Genomic DNA, 19,591 nt, shown 5'->3' with positions numbered 1-19,591 from the left:
AATAAGTATATATTTTGATTAAAACTATTTGACATATAAAAATATTTTGATGTTTGATTTAACTATTTAAAAATATAAATAATAATTTATTATGCTGGTTTTAGATTAATAAGACATAAACTAATAAGCATTTATAAGAAATTTATGCCCGCATGTGCGGGCAAAACACCTAGTTCATATATGTGCAAGACCCGTAAATGTATGTCAAGTCCTTTATCGAATTATCAGTCAATAAAAAATGGAGACAAATATAGGACAAGAAGAAACTGAACAAAAAGGTTTCGTGGTGTAGTTGGTTATCACGTCAGTCTAACACACTGAAGGTCTCCAGTTCGAACCTGGACGAAGCCATTATTTTTTTTAACTTTCCAACCTAGAGCTCAAGAAGGAGCGAACAAAAAGGTTCCCTTTCACCCTTTGACGTGGTAACTTACATATGAAATGGTAACAAATTCCAAAAGTACGATCGAGCTTTTCTCCCTCCACATGCCGAGGCATAATAACTGCGTCATCGTTAATACAATGTTTAGTTTCATGATTGGCAGAAACTGAAATACGTTTTCCAATGAGACATTACAAGAAAAATAGGGTAAAATCTCGACGGACGAGGAATGGATTTGTATACAGATTCTTGAATATCAGTAAGTTAAAATGAAAAAATAAAAATGGACACATTTCTTGCAGGTCTAGAGAAGGCTGGTCTCTCTTTTGCTGCAAAAGATGAAACTGGCAAACGCATGGAGGTCTGTTTTAAAATTTTTAAGACAATTTGTCTGGGTCCCTAGTTCAAATTCAAATTGCCAGATTGTGGACTATCAAACCATCCTTTCTTCATTGGTGCTCATTTCCACCCAGAGTACAAATCCAGACCCGGGAAAGCTTCTCCTCTGTTCTTAGGTCCGAACCCATTTCGTAATCAGTCAAAAAGATTTAAACTTCTTCACCTCTCTATTCTCTTGAATCAGCACAAGTCTTCTAATGAAATGTTTCTGCACATTCTTTATTTGCAGGACTCATTGCAGCATCGTGTGGTGAGCTAGACACAGTTATGAATCCAGTCTCTGTTCATCAACATTTGATTAGTAACGGTCCCAAGAACTTTTTCGTCAATGGGACCTCCAATAAATCTCTCAGTGATTGGCTGATGAAATGTACAATAATGGAGATTGCAACGGCCTCTGCACAGATAGCTGGAGAGACTCCATTTTCTTTTTCCTGTAGAATTGCTTCTTTTTCAATTTTAGTCTGGGTTTTGGTTTGCTTTTGTTTTATTTTATAAACTTATGATCTTTCCTCTGAGCATATGATATAAGCCTTTGTCAGGTTTCTAGACTCTTTTTAACAAAATCTATATTCTGTAAGTGGAAAGACTCTAGAAACGTCTGAAAATCGTGGTTGATACCCCTAATTTGTTTTTATTCCAATCATAAATATGTCATAATGAAACGTCTGAAAATCGTGGTTGATATGTACCATTGGGATATTTTGTTTCTCAATTTGGTCTCAGTGTGAGAGAAGCATTTGATAAATAAAACTCAAAACCAGGACTCATTTTAAAAGCTATATCCAATCACATTTTAACCATTGTCTGTTCAGCAAAATATAGTTGTATTTTTCTAAAATTAGACAACTTTTTTTACAACCCACAATCCATACCAGTCACATCCTTAAACTAAACTTTGAAGCTTGATTGGGATTGCAACGAGATGATTTGTATGTCTTTTACTCATTTCTTTTGGATGAGATAGTAAGGCTGGTGAGTCTTTGATGTACCTAAGCTTTGTGCTATCTATAACATCTGGGAAGTGATCATGGTAATTGGTAAAATGAATGTGCACATCTAGGTTCCATTAGTTTTATTTTAATGCTGGTTTTAGGTTTTGTTGGAAGATCAGTTCTACTACGCAATTGATTATCTCTTGTTGATTATTTTTTTGTCATCTAAATGCACTTTCATTATTACCTTTTTGTACTTTTTCTGATCTGTTCCAAAGTAATATCTTTAAAAAGAAGAAATATTATTTTATTTTTTTGAAAAAGGGCATTCATATTAAAAAACAAAATGTGATTTGTTAGATCACATAGTTTGAGAAAGCTTGATACATGAAGTAAGCAAAGAAAGAGCAACACACAGAGCCGGGTTTGGAGAGAATCCTACGAAACATGCGTATGGGGCCCCCATTAAGTGGGGCCCCCAGTTCCTGATTTTACTTTTTATATATACGTAGATATACGCTCAAAAATGACATTACCCCGTAAGTTATTAACCATTTATATTTCTTTTCTTCCTTAACTTGGTACATATAAAATATTACGTGGATCTTAGATAGTTGATTTAAATGATCTAACTATTATAACTAAACTAAAAAAACAAACGGCATCATCATCTATCTTATTAAAATAGAAACATTCTGTTGGACCTAACATTTATTTTGTAAATTTTTAAATTAAATACACATTTATACTTTATAGTTAAACCTACATTAAATCACTAATGTTTTTTTCTTTATACTACTATCCATGTTTCCAAACAATATACTTATTTCTTTATACTACTATCAATGTTTCCAAACAATATATTTTTTATACTGATATTAATGTTTCCAAACAATACAATAATTAATCTTATTTATTTTATATCTATCATTTTTTCTTTAAAATTTTGTAGAAATGTCATAATTTCATAAATTGCAAAATAATGAACTTTAAAATTTGGATTATAAGATTACAAATTATGAAACTATTACAATTTAAATCCAATTAGATTACATATCGATCATCCATCAGTTCAATCGGTTAGTCTCAGGTTTTACTGATTTTTTTTATATGAATATTTTAGAAACCTAAATTGAATTGTCAGATCTCCGGATTAACCGGTATAATCACAATCAGGTTGAATTTAAAAACACTGATTTAAATGGAAAAATATTTTAAATACACACTCTTTAAAAATTACCAAAATATTTGTTAAGTTATTAGTGAAATTTTTCATCGTAAAATATTCCGCGCTTCCAAAGCGCGGGTCAAAGTCTAGTCTCTTTTAAATTAGAAGACATACACTTATGCTGGATGACTTTTCAGCTTCTTCTCTTTAGAAGCTATTGTTTTGTTCATAACTATCTTAGATGATGTTTAAATTATAATTAATAAAATTCTATTTTTGAATAGGGCCCCGTAAATCACAGGTCCGGCTCTGGCAACACACAAGATGAACTTAGTACAACTCTTTAGCTGAACCCAAATAAGGTGGTGTTAGTGCGCTTGATTTACGAGATAAAAAAGAGATTTCACCTAAACTTGAGTTGTTAAAGTTAAAAAAGAAAAAGAAACGGAGTCAAAGTCTTACTTTTCCGAAGCGGAGGAAGAAACAAAAACCCAAAGAAGACGACGAGACGATTATGTCGGAAGAAAGAAAAGGGCACAGGACCGTAAATAGAGAGAAAACTTGAGAGTAATCTGGTAACCATACGTCAATAGAAAATCGTACGGCACTGTACGGTGTTAACTTTGGTGGTCGTCCGCTGATCCGTTAAAAACTGTGTGCGCGTTTTTCTATTGCGGGTCATCAAATAATTATATTTTGTGTCTAACCATTTATATTGATGTTTTTTTTTCACAGATCGAATTATTTGATAAATTTCATATTCCAAATCTTTTTGTTCGAATCATTTTTTTCTATTATTTTTAAAAAGAAAAATCCGATTTATTTGATAAATTTGCATATTTTATGGAAAAGAAGATGCGTGAAATCAGAGAAAATGGCAAGAATCTCAGCCGTTCGTTTTGAGGTGAACTCATCTCGTTTCGATATTTCCTTTCTTATTACATTGATAAAAAATATTCTGTCGATTTGTGGGTTCCTATTCCTGGTTAAGTTTCTTGTATTTATTTATTTTCTGTTTTCGTTCAGATTCGTCGTTACTAAGCTAGGTCAATTGATTCTTTTTCATTTAATTTCCCAGATTTGGGTATTTAACTGCAAAATTCAATTTCTCAAGCATTAGTTAAGGAAAAAAAAAAGAAAGAAAAAAGGAAAACTTTGGAGCTCTTTCTCTCGTTTGCAAGATATATAGGTAACTAATAAACAAAATGTGCAAAATATATAAAATATCTTATGAAATTCTCAAACTCGTTTCTCTGTGATTGATTGGTGGTATTGTTGTTGCTCCCCTGCATTCAGTTTTAGGGTTAGGTCTTTTGATTAATCTATTCTTGTATTGATAACATTGGTTTTCAATATCTTTTGTTGTGTTTCTTTTCTACAGTTTCGTTGGCTCTCTCTCTCTCAGTCCCAGAAACTTAGCTTCTCTTATGGAACATCTCAGTGAATCTCAGATCAACGAGGTTAGCTTTCGATATTAACTCGTATCTGATGGATAATTGAATCGATCAATCGTTTTTTGTGTGTGTGTGTGGTTGATTAATTATTGTTAAATCACTCAAGTCCATAATAACCTTATATAATATATCTATCTGCTTGAATCAAACAACAGTATAGAGATTTGATTAGCTGAGTCTATTTTCGGATCTTTGGAAATACCTAATAATCCCTTTTTATCTTTATTTAATTCGTTTATGTTGAATTCTGGAATGCTTTGGGTACTCTGTTCTTCAATTTTTTAGTGTTTATTTGATCTGGTCACACAGTTTCTAACCACTGTTACATTGATTTCATTAAAAACAGGATATGTCTTTAAAGAATCATCCTACAGACAAGGATACGGACAAAGACACTAACATGGAACAACCACCTACTAGTCCACGTCATCGAAAGGTAAAAAGAGTATTAATTCTTAATATATGATGTTTGCAATCCAGAATGTTTTAATTCTTACATGTTTTTTTTTTTTTTTTGTATATGTCAAGGTTCTTGCTAGATGGTTACCTGATGAAGCGCAAAGACCAATCGTAGACGAAGCTCCTGTTTTCTCACCATCATTAGAGGTATACTCATTGCTTCTTGAAATCATTTTTTCTTTTCTTTTCTTGTTCATGTTTTTGAGTTCGCTTCGATTTTTTTTTTGAGGTTATTAGGAGTTTGAAGATACACTTGCTTACATAGAAAAGATACGTCCACTAGCCGAGCCGTATGGTATCTGTCGAATCATCCCACCATCCACATGGAAACCTCCTTGCCGGCTTAAGGAAAAGAGCGTATGGGAGCATACAAAGTTTCCCACACGGATTCAGACCGTGGACCTGCTTCAGAACCGGGAGCCTATGAAGAAGAAGAAACCCAAGACCAGGAAACGTAAACGGAGAAGAAACTCTAGGAGACGATCTGGTTCTGGGTCTGCCTCTTCTCCCTCAGAACCTGCTTCCTCTCCTGAGGCAGAGGAGAAGTTTGGCTTTAACTCTGGTTCAGACTTCACTCTGGAAGAGTTTGAGAGATACGCTCTGTATTTTAAAAACACATACTTCGAGAAGAAAGACTTTGTTGGTGAAACCAAATGGACACCCTCTGTGGAGGAGGTAGAAGGAGAATACTGGAGAATAGTGGAGCAGCCAACAGATGAAGTGGAGGTATATATAGATAGAAACATACCATTTCACCAATAAATAAATAAATAAATAAATAAGGCCATTTTTTGTTAATGTTTTTTTTTTTTGGCTTGTTTCAGGTATACTATGGAGCTGACTTGGAGAACAGGGTACTTGGAAGCGGATTTTACAAGATAGGGGATAGAGATATAGATCAGTACGTAGTATCTGGCTGGAACTTGAATAACTTACCGCGTCTCCCTGGCTCAGTACTCTCTTTTGAGGGCTGTGATATCTCTGGAGTTCTAGTCCCATGGCTCTACGTTGGAATGTGTTTTTCTTCATTTTGTTGGGTAAGTACACTTTTTAAATATTTTATGAAGTTTTTAGCGGGCCCCAGTGATGATGTCACATGGCTGACCATTTTTTTTTTCTCCTCAGCATGTGGAGGACCATCATCTATACTCACTGAACTATCATCACTTTGGGGAGCCAAAAGTATGGTACGGTGTTCCAGGAAACAATGCAACGTCACTCGAGAAGGCGATGAGGAAACATCTACCTGATTTGTTTGAAGAACAGCCTGATCTACTTCATGGTCTGGTTACTCAATTCTCTCCTTCGATCCTGAAAGACGAAGGAGTCAAAGTTTACCGTGTGGTTCAGAACGCAGGGGAGTATGTGCTGACGTTCCCTAGGGCTTACCATGCTGGATTCAACTGCGGTTTCAACTGTGCGGAAGCGGTTAATGTTGCTCCGGTTGATTGGTTGGCTCATGGACAGAACGCTGTGGAACTTTACAGTAAAGAGACGAGGAAGACTTCTCTGTCTCATGACAAGCTTCTCCTCGGAGCGGCTTATGAAGCTGTAAAGGCTCTTTGGGAACTCTCAGATTCTTCTGTGGTAATAAAGGAAAATACAACAAACTTGAGATGGAAGAGTTTCTGTGGGAAGAATGGTACACTTACCAACGCGATTCAGGTAATGTTAAAAAAAAGGGGTCAATACTTATTGTTTCTACTTTTCAAAAATGTTTAATTACAGTATAACCTCTTTAAATTAATAGTAGATAAATTAATATACATTAAAAATCTCTATAAATTAATATAATTTTATAGTCCCAAATTGAATTTTTAGTTCAATTAGTATATCGATAATTTAATAATCTCTATAAATAATTATAATTTTGTTGTAGTCCCAACATTATTAATTTATAGAAGTTTAACTGTAGTTTTTTAAAAATGTTTGTAGGCTCGGTTACGTATGGAAGAGGAAAGACTTGGAGATCTTGGTTCGTCGAGCTTGGTGAAGATGGAGAAGGATTTTGATTCAAACAGTGAAAGGGAATGCTTCTCGTGTTTTTATGATTTGCATCTCTCTGCTTTTGGCTGCAAGTGCTCTCCCGAAGAATACGCCTGCCTTAAACACTCGGACGATCTATGTTCATGTGGAGAGAAGGATAGGTTCGTCCTTGTCCGTTACACCATGGATGAGTTAAGGTCTTTGGTCAGAGCATTGGAAGGAGAAATGGACGATTTAAAGATATGGGTTTCCAAGGTGTTGTTAGGTATTGAACACAGTGATGAAGATCAGAATAAGACTGGTTCAGTTATCAGCGAGGAGAAGAAGGGTTCGTTTGATTTAAATATTGACCTAGACCTGAAAGAAGAGGTCAGCACCAGTGGCGAGTTAAACGCTTCGGAGAACTTTGATGTATCGGTCGAGCCTATAAACCTCGGTTTCTTGAGTTTTGGAAAGCTTTGGTGCAACAAGCATTCTATATTCCCAAAAGGTACAATCTCTTTTGTTAATAATATTGACTTAAATCATTTTTTTTTGTTGATGTTTTCGGCATTTTTACAACTTTTATAGGATTCACGAGTCGTGTCAAGTTCTACAACGTGCTTGATCCGACAAGAATAAGCAGTTACATCTCCGAGGTTTTGGATGCAGGACTCATGGGTCCATTGTTCAGGGTATAAAACCTTTCCATTCTATTGGATATAAACTGAATCTTCAACACCTGACTTTTTCTTCCTCTTCAGGTTACTCTAGAAGAATCTCCAGACGAGTGCTTCTTCAATGTCTCTGCTCAACAATGCTGGGAAATGGTGTTGCAGAGAGTGAAAGATACATCCACAAATCTTGGTCTTCCTATTTTACCGCGGTTTAAAAGTATTAACGGGCTTCAAATGTTTGGTTTCCTCTCACCGTCTATAGTTCAGGTAATTATTAAATCCAACTCTTCTTCTTTAGAACCTTCTCATAAACTCAACTCTTTACACAACTTAACTATCTCTTTACAGGCCATTGAAGCTCTTGACCCAAACCATAAGCTCGTAGAGTACTGGAACAACAAGAACCAAACTCATTTCGAGTCAAAAGATCAGTTCATATCATCAAACTGTACCAAAGGAAAGCTTTTCGGAGTAGATTTGATGTAGAAGAGAAGCTCAAATAGCGACAAGACTGTTCCAACCTTTTAGATAGAAGAAGTTAATTTCTCTGTGATTCTTTGGGAGCATTTATTCAGAATCTTTTGTTCATTTTTGCTTAACTGAACAAATAACCTAACCTTAGTGGATTTATTCAAAAAAAAAAAACCTAACCTTAGTGTTAGAAGTGTAAACTAGGAACAATAAAGTTCGATTCTTTCGCTTAGGCGATATATTTATAAATAATACAAAATTCTTCTTGGAAACTATAGAATATATCAAAACTTCAGTATCAAAATGTGGCTGCCATTAATGGAATACGCAAGCTCGAGTTACACATTTTCGAAAGAGCAAAACTTGAACTAATAGAAAGATTATGTACAAAATCTTGAAAGTTAGAAAACTTCAAGGACTAAAACTGAAAAATATTATGTACAGAATCTTGAAAATTAGAAACGTTCAAGGACTAAAAGTGAAAAATGCAAGAGTCAGAACAGAGCCATAGCCAACGGGAGCAAGAAGAACGAGCTTGTTGAGAGATGTGCGACGGAGACGGAAGCAGCAGAGGTTCGATTGTTGTCGAATCCATCAGGAAGACGTTGACGACGACGACGACGACGCTGAGACAAAGGGCGGAGACTATCGGCCAAAGCAGTATCACCACCAACGTTTTCGAAGTCTCCTCCGTAACGAGAGAAATCAAGCGGCGAGGCGACACCGTGGATCGCGATCGAAGAAGAGAGGAAAAGATCCGGCTCGGAGACGAGAACGCCGTCGACGGTGAAATCTGAAACGGAGTTGTTGGTGACGACGATGGAGTTTCCGGGGAGGAGAGTCGGGAGGCGAGAGAGAGGCTGCAAGATACGGAGGTCGGCGAAGGAGAGTCGCTGAGGAACGATGTGGTAGGCGACGGAGAGATGACCGGTGCTGGTTTCGCCGCCGTCGGAGGAGGAGGAGGAGGAGATGCCGGCGGCGTCGAAGTCGCTGGGGATGAAGATGGTGGCGGAGAGGGGGATTCCGAACTGGTCGTCGACGGCGGAGAGGAAATCGGCGGCCCAGTCGCGGAACTCGCCGGCTCCGATCATCGCTTGGATGATTCTGTCTGCGTGTTGCTGATCTCGCGGCGTGAGGGAGGGAAGGAAAGCGGCGGGAGTGAGAAATGAGACGGTGGAGATAAGGAAGAGGAGGAGGAGATGGCTTGAGGTTGCCATCGGAGAATTGAATCGGCGGCGAAGTAGGTTGTTACAGAGAGATAAGTCAATCTTTCTTGGAGTCTTTTAAAGTTCGTTACGGGCTAACTGTATTATATAACTGCCAAAATCATAGTAGTGTGAAGGATGGGCTTGGTTAGAGATAACCGGATTCTAGAGTCTTTCGGTTTTGACTTTTGTTAGCTTCGGTTCAGATCAATAACGGGAGGTTTACGTCTTTACGATTATGTTCTACTATTCTTTTGTAACATCAGCTAGTGCTTGAGGTTAGGATTTGATCATCTCATATATGGTTTATGTTCCTTGAGAGACAAGTAAATGGCTTTGATGGCTTGTTGAATATCTGACCCTTTTTAACTGAAATCTTAGGAATCTAATTTACAAAACCGCGAGCATGCGTCAGAGGCTCAGGCCATGGAGACTTGACAAAATGGAAACAAAGACTGCTCTTTCTAAGTATTTGTTAAGATTTATCACATATAAATCTGGAATCCTTTCTTTAGTTTGTTTTTTATTTGTTAAACTCTGAACCACTTCACAGATACTATTGGGATGAATGTCATGAGAAAGGAGAGAATTCAGCATCCCATCTGGAAAATGAACCAATGTTGTTCTTGAAAATGCCACACAACTTATATATTTTGTACACCGATCTGGCAAATCCCATAATATCATGAGCTGATCATTCAATGATAATATTGAGATATCAAAGTATCAAACCAATTTGTTTGATACCTAAAAGCAAGACATTTTTTTTTTTTTTTAAAAAGACCAAACCTTTTCATGGTCTTATATCAGGATCATCCTTGAATACTAAAAACAAAACCTTAATATTTTCGCAGTGTCATCATGCCAACATTTAGAACTGCCATAACCGATCAAAAATGAAATGCCTCTACTTGATTATGAAATGTTACAGTAGTTAGCTTACATAGTACAATATAAACACTAAAATGGATAAGTTTGGAATTTAATTATAAAATTGTGATCACTGCAGGATGTTAGAGACCCAGAAACTTTAGCAAACCTAGTTGTCTGCAGTCTCTTTTTTTTTTGCTAAAAAAGAACTGTTTTAATTTTAAAATTAATGCGTCTGCCGGGAGTCGAACCCGGGTCTATTGCTTGGAAGGCAATTATCCTAACCGTTGGACTACAGACGCTCATGTTATTTGTCTGCAGTCTTCATGTTGGAAAATCATCTTTACGCTACCTAAGGTAATAATGATATTCAAATTATCGAGAACACGAACCGTTTTTTTTTTTCATTGGATATGTTGCATTTAAGCTTGTAACGTCATTGGATTGAACCCAACAAAGCTAGAGCTCTTGTTCTTTCAATACAACTCCATAACTTATGATACATAAACCAGACCTGTGATTGTGAAAACATGCACTACCAAACATTTTAAAAACCAGGAAAGCTGATATCGTTAAGAAGACAACAAAGATTGTGAGAAAGTTTTGCATATGCTACTAGCAAGTCTCCTTTCTTGGACAAAGTGGCGCCTTTTGAGTTGGTGTATAACGATATTAATGATCCTATCACCCCATGGCTGGCTAGTGAATTTTAAGAAGGCAGTTGTAGTGATACAACGGTAACGATCGGGTCCTCTCATGGCTGGGTAGCCTCTTTGTTGCATGGCGTAGGCATTCTGCGTCTCCAAGATGATCTAAACCCGGTTGCATCTGTTTCAGATCCATAACGCATCTCCCTCCCATTGTAACTCTGCCTCATTGCCAAACCCAAATCATCACCAACGTGTCCTTGTTCTCACCATCTTCAGAGGAAGAAGACTGTGTTGTGGCTGTCAAGTTCTTGGGACCTCAACTCAGCTTTTGCAGACCCACTTCCTCCGAGTGGTTCAACATCAGAATCGACAATCCTTGCTTCTTCTCCTCTCGTGTCATGTTTTCCAAGATAGATAACATGTTTAGCATACCCGGAGCTGGAGGCCAGCTCATTGGATCATGGGATCTCCGCAAAGACAAGCATGTAATAAATTGAGAGCTTCCACAGGCATGGCAACAGAAACCAGAAACTGTATAGATGATTGTGGATGGAAAATCCTTGCTTAAATTGCAGCAAACCATAAGGTTAAGGTCTTTTTAGTAAATTTTGGCAAGAATCGAATTACTTCGGTTTACTTTGTCCACAACTGGTTAACATAATATCCCGCAACGGTTGGAGGTAAACCGGGAAATGTCGGTCCAATAAAGACCGGTCCGTAAACCAGATGAGCAATCAATCTCCTCTCCTCCTCTTTTTAGCGGTCGGCGTGTAGCTTGGATCAGCCAAAACCCTAGAATCTCTCTCTCTCTCCTAAGCTCAGCTTCATTTCCAAGCTCGAGAATATGCCTCCGAAAGCGAAAGCAAAGGATGCAGGTCCCGTAGAGAGGCCTATTCTCGGCCGTTTCTCTTCTCACCTCAAGATCGGAATCGTAATCCATCTCTCTCTCTCTCTTTTAATCAATCGAACCTTAGATCGATGTAATAATTCACTTTTGGATTTTTTGTTCCGTGGAATCGCAGGTTGGGCTGCCAAACGTGGGGAAGTCTACTCTATTCAACACACTCACGAAGCTTTCGATCCCAGCTGAGAACTTCCCCTTCTGTACCATCGAGCCTAACGAGGCGCGCGTGAATATCCCTGACGAGAGGTTCGATTGGCTTTGCCAATTATACAAGCCTAAGAGTGAGGTAAGTTAGTTTACTACTGAAAAAATGATGATTAATTTAAAACCGTTGCTCAAAGCTGACGACTTCTTCTGTTTGTGAGTTTGCATCATCAGATTCCAGCTTTCTTGGAAATACATGACATTGCTGGGCTTGTTAGAGGCGCTCATGAAGGCCAGGGTCTTGGGAACAACTTCTTGTCCCATATCCGTGCTGTGGATGGCATCTTCCATGTTTTGCGTATGACTACGGCTTAGTTTTTTAATTGTCATTTTTTTAGGTGAAATTGGTGATTCTGGTTTGTTTAATTTCTCAGACTAAACATGTGCAGGTGCGTTTGAAGATCCTGATATTATTCATGTCGATGATATCGTTGATCCTGTTAGAGATTTGGAGACCATTACTGAAGAATTGCGGCTTAAGGTCTATTCCAATACATATATTTTGACATCTTCTTATATCTCTCTCAACTCATATGAAATCCTCGTATCTTAATCAGTTTTTCATCCATTGTTGTTTGGGTAAACTTTAGGATATTGAGTTCATTAAAAAGAAGGTTGAAGATGTGGAGAAGAGCATGAAGAGGAGCAATGACAAGGCCCTCAAAGTTGAACTTGACCTCTTGCTTAAGGTTTCCTGCTTATTGAAATTTTATCCATTGCATTCTTTGTTCTGTGTTTTATTGGTCATTAATTATATAAATTGGCCGATAAATGACTGTTTTTCTTGGGTATAGGTTAAAGCTTGGCTGGAAGAAGGAAAAGATGTCCGTTTTGGGGACTGGAAAGCAGCTGATATCGAGATTTTGAACACTTTCCAATTGCTTTCCGCTAAGCCTGTCGTTTACTTGGTTAGTATTCTTCAATAATCATTTTTTTCTATCTATGCTCGGCAATTTTATTTCAATAAATCCTCTTGGCTTGGCTTAGCTTACAAGATGTAGAGGCATACTGTCTTTTTTCTTTGTTAATACTGTTTAACTTATAATGTATTCCTTAGCTTTTCTAATCTCTATGCTTTACAAGTTTGTTTCACTTTTTTTATCCCAGCGTAATAAGTATAAAGGCATGTTGTTTGGTGTTTTTATGATCACTGATTGCTCTCAAATTTTAACTTGCCAGATTAACATGAATGAGAGAGACTACCAGAGGAAGAAAAACAAGTTCTTGCCTAAGATTCATGCTTGGTAAATTACATATATCCTTTCACAAACTATGTTGAATAATGAGTTAACGTTTTAGCCCTCTCTACACAAATTTCTTGTATCTCCTTCCCTTATCATACTTCTTCTAAACCAAATCTATTTGTTTCATGTGTTTATGTAGGGTTCAGGAACACGGTGCTGATATTATGATTCCTTTCAGTGGTGTTTTTGAAAGGAGTCTCGCTGATATGCTCCCAGACGAAGCAGCAAAGTATTGTGAGGAGAACAAACTGCAAAGGTTAGTGCGCCTGAAGATGTTTTTTTTCTTTATGAATCTCCCTACCCATTCAAGTGATTCTAATGATCCTGTTTGCCTCTTTTGACAGTGCTCTTCCGAGGATCATCAAAACTGGATTTTCAGCCATTAACCTCATATATTTCTTTACAGCAGGACCTGATGAGGTATTTCAATCCCACTTTACTAGTAATTTACTTGTCTTCATAACTCGCTTTAATCTGAGATGGTCTTCTGAGCATTATTTTTCTGTAGTGAACCTTTTGGTAGTGTAAAGTGCTAAGTATTTGCGATTTGCTGGAATCTGATGGATCTAAAACTACATACACCAATTTAATTTTGCTTTCCAGGTAAAGTGCTGGCAAATAAGACGTCAGTCAAAGGCTCCTCAAGCTGCTGGTGCTATTCATACTGATTTTGAGAGAGGTTTTATTTGTGCCGAGGTTGCCTTCTTCTCTTTTCTCTTTGTTATCAATACAATAATTTGAATGCTTGGTTTATTCCAGTGTTGTTGTTGATATAACAGGTCATGAAATTTGAGGATCTCAAGGAACTTGGCAATGAAACTGCAGTCAAGGTACTTGTCTAAAACTCCATTTCGTCCTATTTCTTTAAGTAAGTAGCCTCTGAAAACAGACTTGAAGATGTTAAGGAAGCTCTCCATCATCCACTATATTCTCGTTGAAGATGTGGTGGCATGGTTAAAATTAACCGCATGCTGATGAAAATGCACGGATATGACAGTGGAGTCTAATTTGAATCCGCTATAAACTCATGCAGGGCGCAGGGAAATACCGACAGGAGGGGAAAACGTATGTTGTCCAGGATGGAGATATCATTTTCTTTAAGTTCAACGTTTCCGGTGGTGGGAAGAAATGAGATCTTGAAGCTTTTCCCGAGAGTGGAACCAAACTGTGTTTTCTTTTTTTCTTTTTCTGACAGTCTGGCAGTTTTTTATTGGCTTACAAAACACAAAAGTTTCTGTAACTCTTGCTTTTTTTTCTTCAGTTAGCTTAGACATGTCTTTGCCTTGAGACAAAGCATTAAGCCTGCTGTGTTTGTAGAATTCCTTTCAATAAGTTTTTCTCTGCTATTTGAAACTTGCAAGTGAGATTTCTTGAAATACAAGACTTTTCCGATGCAAGTGGAGTTACATGAAATAATACTAACAAACAAACCAAACTAACGCATGCATCACACTAACAGTTAGTGAGGGATTATACTTTTCAACAGGGTCAATCAAACACTGAGTCATCCAATTTGAACAAGGAAATTTGAATAAAGTGCACTTCATTTTTTTGTTCATTTGACTTTATTGCAACTTATGTTGCCAATCTATGCATGATTCTCGGTAATAATATAATAACTAGGATGAGACCCGCGCAAAAGCGCGGGGTGAAATTATAATTATAATATTAAAATGATTTATATATATATAGTTACTAACATTTATATAAATTACGAATAATAATATTGATTTTATTTTACCTGCATTATAAATTACAAAACTAACTGTTCCATTTGATAGGGACATGCTCATTTTTATAAAAGTTGTAAGAAAAAAAATTGAATACGGTTATTTAATAATTATAGTATCAAAAAATTTTAATAATTGGTTTATGAAATCAATATTTGAAACCCATTTTCATTTTTTGGCAGGGTTTATATAAAGGCTCATTTGTTTATATTTAGCCTAGAAGCCAAGCCTTTTAGTAAATTATTACAACTAGATTCTTTCTCCGCGCTACGCGCGGAAAAGTGTGTTGATAGTTTATTTACCAATCATATGTTTCAATGTTTGTGTTTGGAATGAGAGTGTTGTATTTCTCAGCAATGAGAAAGTTGGTGAATTATTTAGGAGTACTCAATCCGGTAAAGCAAACCAATTATAATTGAACCTAGCCGAGATTAAAAAGTGGTTTTAATTTGGTAATCCATAATATACCGCATAGATGTGATTTTTAAGAAACCTTGCTATCCAGAATATTCCGAATATACGTGGTTTACTCAATTTTTTATAATGATTATTTAAATATTTTGTTCCTCCAAAACCTGAGTCATCTGCATTTATTAAATGGAACACACTTATTTACATAGTTAGATATTTATATACTTTGGCCGAAAATATTTTCAAACCCCTAAAATTTTTCTCTAATGTCTCATTCGACACAGGAGTATCCTTCGTGCAGGCGCCTGGACCAGAGTACGAACTCTCCCTCCAACATATTTTTAATTTTCGGCCATTTTCCGTTCTACTAATGTATTTTCGGCTATATTTTTAATTTTTGGTTTTACTAAATTTATTTAATTTTTAGTGTAATATTTCAATGTTTCGTTTATGATTTAAACATATAGTTTCATTTTCACAAATAATAAATTTATATACATACTATTCATATAAGTAGAAATAAAACATTGTTTTATTTTTTTTATTGAAAATGTAATACATCATTATTTTTTACACTTCTATAAATTTTGATAATATTTAATAATATTGTTAAATTAAAATTAGATCAATGAAATTTAGTTAATGTATAAAAGGTAAAATCAATTTTTTCTTACTTTATACACAAAACACATATGATAAAACAGAAAATCATAAATGAAACTTATACATATGATAATAGATGTGACTAAAACAATGATCATCCAAATAATTCGTACACTGAATCTCTATCTCTTGAATAGTCTAGGAATATTTGTTTTGGCTTGAAACATCAATAAAAAAACAACTCCACGAAACTCCTAGCCATTTTGCTTAAACCAAAAGATAACTAAATAAGTATCTACCTCTCGTTAAAAACCAGAATCTACTAATGAGTTAAAGCCTCAAACACCGCATACTCTTTTGTATCATATGGCTATTTCGAAAACGCTTTTTCTAGAACGCAGGAAAAAAAGGATTCTCATGCATTTAGAAAACCAGAATATACTCATATTTTGAATACAAAAATAATTAAACAATACCAGTTTCCTGAGCAAGGGGAATCGGTGAGAAGCTTTTGGTTTGAGAAAGGTGTTGGAGATCTCCAGCGTAATAAAATTAGATGGCCTAAGTAAACCTATTGTCCTTTATAAAAACGATATTTGCATATACGTAACTGTGGGAGACTTCTTAAAGTATAAAATCTTCAATATCTTAATTAGTTATTTATTTTAGAAAACACAAAGACACATCATTTTGCCTTACTTAGATTTAGTGAAATTGGTGATGTTGTTTATTATTTTTATTTTCGTTGGTATAAATCAAATGAAATGTATAAAGATTAATTGCGTAAATTGATTTACCTTCTTTCTCATGAATTTTATTTATTATAATTATAGTTTTATTTATTTAAAATTATAATATATATTTTCACTAAATGATTATTTGTTAACAAAAAGAATAATGTCATAATTTTGGTTTGATTCAAAATAAAATATGAATTATAATGATTTAGAAGCTATTAAATTTTTGGCAATAGATTTAGTTTAAAAATAAGAAGATGAAAAATTTAAAACCATTTACCAATATTTAATAAATTATGACATAGGTGTTAAGTTTACAAAAAAAATTCTTGATAAGGTGTGAAAAGAAAAACAAAATTTTATATGTATATAAATAAATGAGGTGTTTTTATTCTTCGTAGACATAACGATTTGTGTTTGTTTGAAAGATGACAATAAATCGTTAATTTGTTATTAGATAAAATCAACTCATCAACATTGACACTGCCAAAAAAAAACAGAATAATATTAACACTCGATCCGATAACCGTAACAAAAGCTCCATCTCTCCGAGGCTGCCATGGATCCGGTGGGTCTCCATGAGAGCACAAAACAGCAGACGTTACACTTTTCACCTTCTCAGCACCACAATTGGTAGCATAACACCGTCGTTCTTATCTCCAGCCTTGAGAGACGCGATCCTGTTACGATGATTGCAGTGAGGAGTGGCTGATTTTTTATAGGTAGCTATACATTTTTAGCCTGATTGTGAAAAAGGGTTAATCACAATAGCAAACATAATATTTCTTACATATTTAAATTTAAGAAAATGCAAGTTATAAAATAGGAAAACACAATACTTGCTTGTAAAGGAGGTACCTGCAGTTCACAACTCATATTCATCAGTAAGAAAAATATGCAAAAACAGAGAGTTCAAAAATAGTTTGGATAAAGTTAAAATAGGTTCCTTCGTCCTTCCCGTCTTTGATGTTGCAGATATTGTTGTTGCTCCAGACATTAAATACCACAGTATACTTGTGATTTTTTTTGTTTACTTTACTCCCTCTACTGTTCTTGGTTAAAGACCCTATGTTCAAATTTGTATAAAGATCTTCCTTCATTGTTTCCATGTCAGCCTCTAGTTTTGTTTCGTCTCTCATTATTGTTTACTTTAATAAACAGAAGCGTGGCTTTCATTGTATTCATAGTTAATATTTTCCCCACTCCGGTTGAATGAGACATACGTACGTCTCATCATCATTTGAAAACAAACTCAACGAAAGTAACTCACATCCCATATAAAAACATAACATTAACTTGATCTAAAATAATTTACAGTTCGTGATGAAAACATAAGAAAAAGAAGAACACAGAAACCAACAAAGAACTAAGATATTGATAAAAACATATACATTAAACAAATAAACAAAGTAACATCAAAGCGTATGTTATGTAGAATATGTATCAAGGCACAATCTTGAAAGCCTTGTACTTTATCAATCCAAGAGATAAAAGAGTTGTTGGAGTTCCTGAAACCAGGAAAGCCATACTCGTTCCTCTTGTTCATACTATCAATCATTCCTTCAACACCAAGCACAACATCAGTAAAGCACCACACACCAACCTCGTCAAGCTTCTTCTCCTGCAACTGACCTTCACCATCTCCTCCCAAACCTTCTCTTTCCCTTTCATCATCTCCACCAACCCCACATTCTTCCCTTCCTTGAATCCAGACTCCTCGATCCCAAACTGCTCAGCAAGAATCTTCCCCAGATGTGTGCACTTGAAAACATCAGCGGTGCTGCAGTTACACGTTTCGTTCTTGGCGTAAGGATCAACTGTAGCCCAAATCTGCTGCTCAGCAATCAGATCAGCGTCTGACACCGTCGAGAAACCTTCCAACGCCTTCTTGCTCCCGGGAAAACCAAGTTAGACCCTTTGTGCTTGCAGATGGATGCGTAGCCGCAGAGAGTCCCCACAATGTTCATCAAGCTATACGGAGAGAAGCCGAAGATAGTGTTTGGTCTATGCACAGACCAAGTCACACTCTCTTTCAACTTGATCTCTTCAGAAAGAACATCCTCACGAGTGTAGTAAAAGTTCTCTATCTGCAACCTCGGCATGTCCTCATTGAAAGGCGGCTCCTGACATTCTTGAAACAATTTTAATAAACATATTTGCACTCAGAAGTAAGTGATAACAATGTGAAAACAAACAAAAAAAAATCTATACTAAACCTGTAAAATAACTGAGAAGATTTGCACACATTTGGCGGCAAGATTAAGTGAGATACACAATCTTGTCAGAGCTACATCGAAACAACAAAACCAGAAATAAATCACATAAGGTCATAGCGAAGATTCTTCATAGATGTAAATAGTGTGGCTATTAGAGGCGTGCTAACCAGGTCAACAGAGGGATGCATGTGATTCTCCTGTACGAAGACAGAGAGTGTAAACCTCATCTCCAGCAGCTCCTACATAGTTCTGTAACCTACTCAATCAAAAATCCATGGTTAGATATTAAAAACACAAAACCTTCAGCATCGCAAAGTTGCTTTGTTTCGGTATGAAAACTTTTTGTCAGCCATGAGAGCGATGAAGTCCTCACCTTCTTGAAATCATGAAAAATCTAACTAAAAAAAAATATTCATCACACTTTACAATTGATCAGCAAAAGCAGCGAATAATAATCTACAAACAATAAGATAGAAAAAAAAAAGTACCAACAGAATCTCTGGTTCAGTGGGAATCTACATTTAAATGCCATGATTAACAACAGTAACAGTATCAATTGGAGTGGAGAAGAAGCGTTACCGGGACAGCTTCGAACCGGAGGTGTTCGATTGGAGAAAACGAACCAACGCAGAAAAAAAAAAGAAAAAGCTTTAATTTAATGGAGGAGAGGCAGAAGAGATTGACCGTCTCATCTAAAACGTTGTCGGGTTTCTTTTGAACTGGATTTTTGGGCCAAATTTTACATTTCACGGATCGAGTAAAGAAAACAGCCCAACTCTTGCGTGACATGGCAAAAAAACTACTTCCTATTGGACGATTTTCCAGTCCTAGGTGGACACCCTAAATGATGAGATTATTTACCTTTTAACATAGTATAGATTCCTAAACTTACATAAAAAAATTATAC

At 36.0% G+C, this 19,591-nt stretch overlaps 3 protein-coding genes, 2 non-coding genes and 1 pseudogene across 5 annotated transcripts; 3 read left to right on the top strand and 3 right to left on the bottom strand.

Moving 5' to 3' along the window:
- The first annotated feature begins 277 nt into the window (after positions 1–277).
- TRNAV-AAC (transfer RNA valine (anticodon AAC)) lies at positions 278–351 on the top strand. The gene has a single exon. It is a non-coding gene; the product is annotated as a tRNA-Val (tRNA).
- A 3,561-nt stretch (positions 352–3,912) lies between these two features.
- Positions 3,913–8,149, top strand: LOC130500855 (lysine-specific demethylase JMJ18-like). Its single transcript, XM_056995786.1, has 11 exons — positions 3,913–4,073; positions 4,266–4,344; positions 4,685–4,774; positions 4,867–4,944; positions 5,035–5,523; positions 5,622–5,834; positions 5,923–6,462; positions 6,733–7,273; positions 7,354–7,457; positions 7,527–7,706; positions 7,788–8,149. The coding sequence occupies exons 2-11, from the start codon at positions 4,312–4,314 to the stop codon at positions 7,923–7,925; spliced, it is 2,406 nt and encodes an 801-aa protein (XP_056851766.1). The 5' UTR covers positions 3,913–4,073; positions 4,266–4,311; the 3' UTR covers positions 7,926–8,149.
- A 255-nt stretch (positions 8,150–8,404) lies between these two features.
- LOC130500851 (uncharacterized) lies at positions 8,405–9,167 on the bottom strand. The gene has a single exon (XM_056995782.1). It carries the CDS (start codon positions 9,125–9,127, stop codon positions 8,405–8,407), a length of 723 nt encoding a protein of 240 aa, XP_056851762.1. The 5' UTR covers positions 9,128–9,167.
- A 1,048-nt stretch (positions 9,168–10,215) lies between these two features.
- TRNAG-UCC (transfer RNA glycine (anticodon UCC)) lies at positions 10,216–10,287 on the bottom strand. Its single transcript has one exon. It is a non-coding gene; the product is annotated as a tRNA-Gly (tRNA).
- A 1,095-nt stretch (positions 10,288–11,382) lies between these two features.
- LOC108818745 (obg-like ATPase 1) lies at positions 11,383–14,333 on the top strand. The gene is made up of 12 exons (XM_018591674.2): positions 11,383–11,566; positions 11,658–11,825; positions 11,918–12,041; positions 12,133–12,224; positions 12,334–12,432; positions 12,538–12,651; positions 12,923–12,987; positions 13,127–13,243; positions 13,332–13,407; positions 13,591–13,683; positions 13,767–13,817; positions 14,021–14,333. The coding sequence occupies exons 1-12, from the start codon at positions 11,480–11,482 to the stop codon at positions 14,117–14,119; spliced, it is 1,185 nt and encodes a 394-aa protein (XP_018447176.1). The 5' UTR covers positions 11,383–11,479; the 3' UTR covers positions 14,120–14,333.
- Positions 14,334–17,842: 3,509 nt separating this feature from the next.
- LOC108832265 (3-oxo-Delta(4,5)-steroid 5-beta-reductase-like) lies at positions 17,843–19,383 on the bottom strand (annotated as a pseudogene).
- Positions 19,384–19,591: the final 208 nt, after the last annotated feature.

This window comes from Raphanus sativus, unplaced genomic scaffold (assembly GCF_000801105.2).
Source record: "Raphanus sativus cultivar WK10039 unplaced genomic scaffold, ASM80110v3 Scaffold0048, whole genome shotgun sequence".
In the NCBI taxonomy this organism is placed as follows: Eukaryota; Viridiplantae; Streptophyta; class Magnoliopsida; order Brassicales; family Brassicaceae; genus Raphanus; species Raphanus sativus.
Note: the sequence above shows the minus strand (reverse complement) of the source record. Positions and strands in the feature narration are given on the sequence as shown.

Excerpts from the sequence above, each read along its gene's own strand:
- LOC130500855 (XM_056995786.1), top strand. The coding sequence starts at position 4,312 with ATGGAACATCTCAGTGAATCTCAGATCAACGAG. Across the intron at positions 7,274-7,353 it reads GCATTCTATATTCCCAAAAG|GATTCACGAGTCGTGTCAAG; the intron begins GTACAATCTCTT and ends CAACTTTTATAG. Across the intron at positions 7,458-7,526 it reads TCATGGGTCCATTGTTCAGG|GTTACTCTAGAAGAATCTCC; the intron begins GTATAAAACCTT and ends CTTCCTCTTCAG.
- LOC130500851 (XM_056995782.1), bottom strand. The coding sequence starts at position 9,127 with ATGGCAACCTCAAGCCATCTCCTCCTCCTCTTCCTTATCTCCACCGTC.
- LOC108818745 (XM_018591674.2), top strand. The coding sequence starts at position 11,480 with ATGCCTCCGAAAGCGAAAGCAAAGGATGCAGGTCCCGTAGAGAGGCCT. Across the intron at positions 13,244-13,331 it reads GAGGAGAACAAACTGCAAAG|TGCTCTTCCGAGGATCATCA; the intron begins GTTAGTGCGCCT and ends CTCTTTTGACAG. Across the intron at positions 13,684-13,766 it reads GAGGTTTTATTTGTGCCGAG|GTCATGAAATTTGAGGATCT; the intron begins GTTGCCTTCTTC and ends TTGATATAACAG.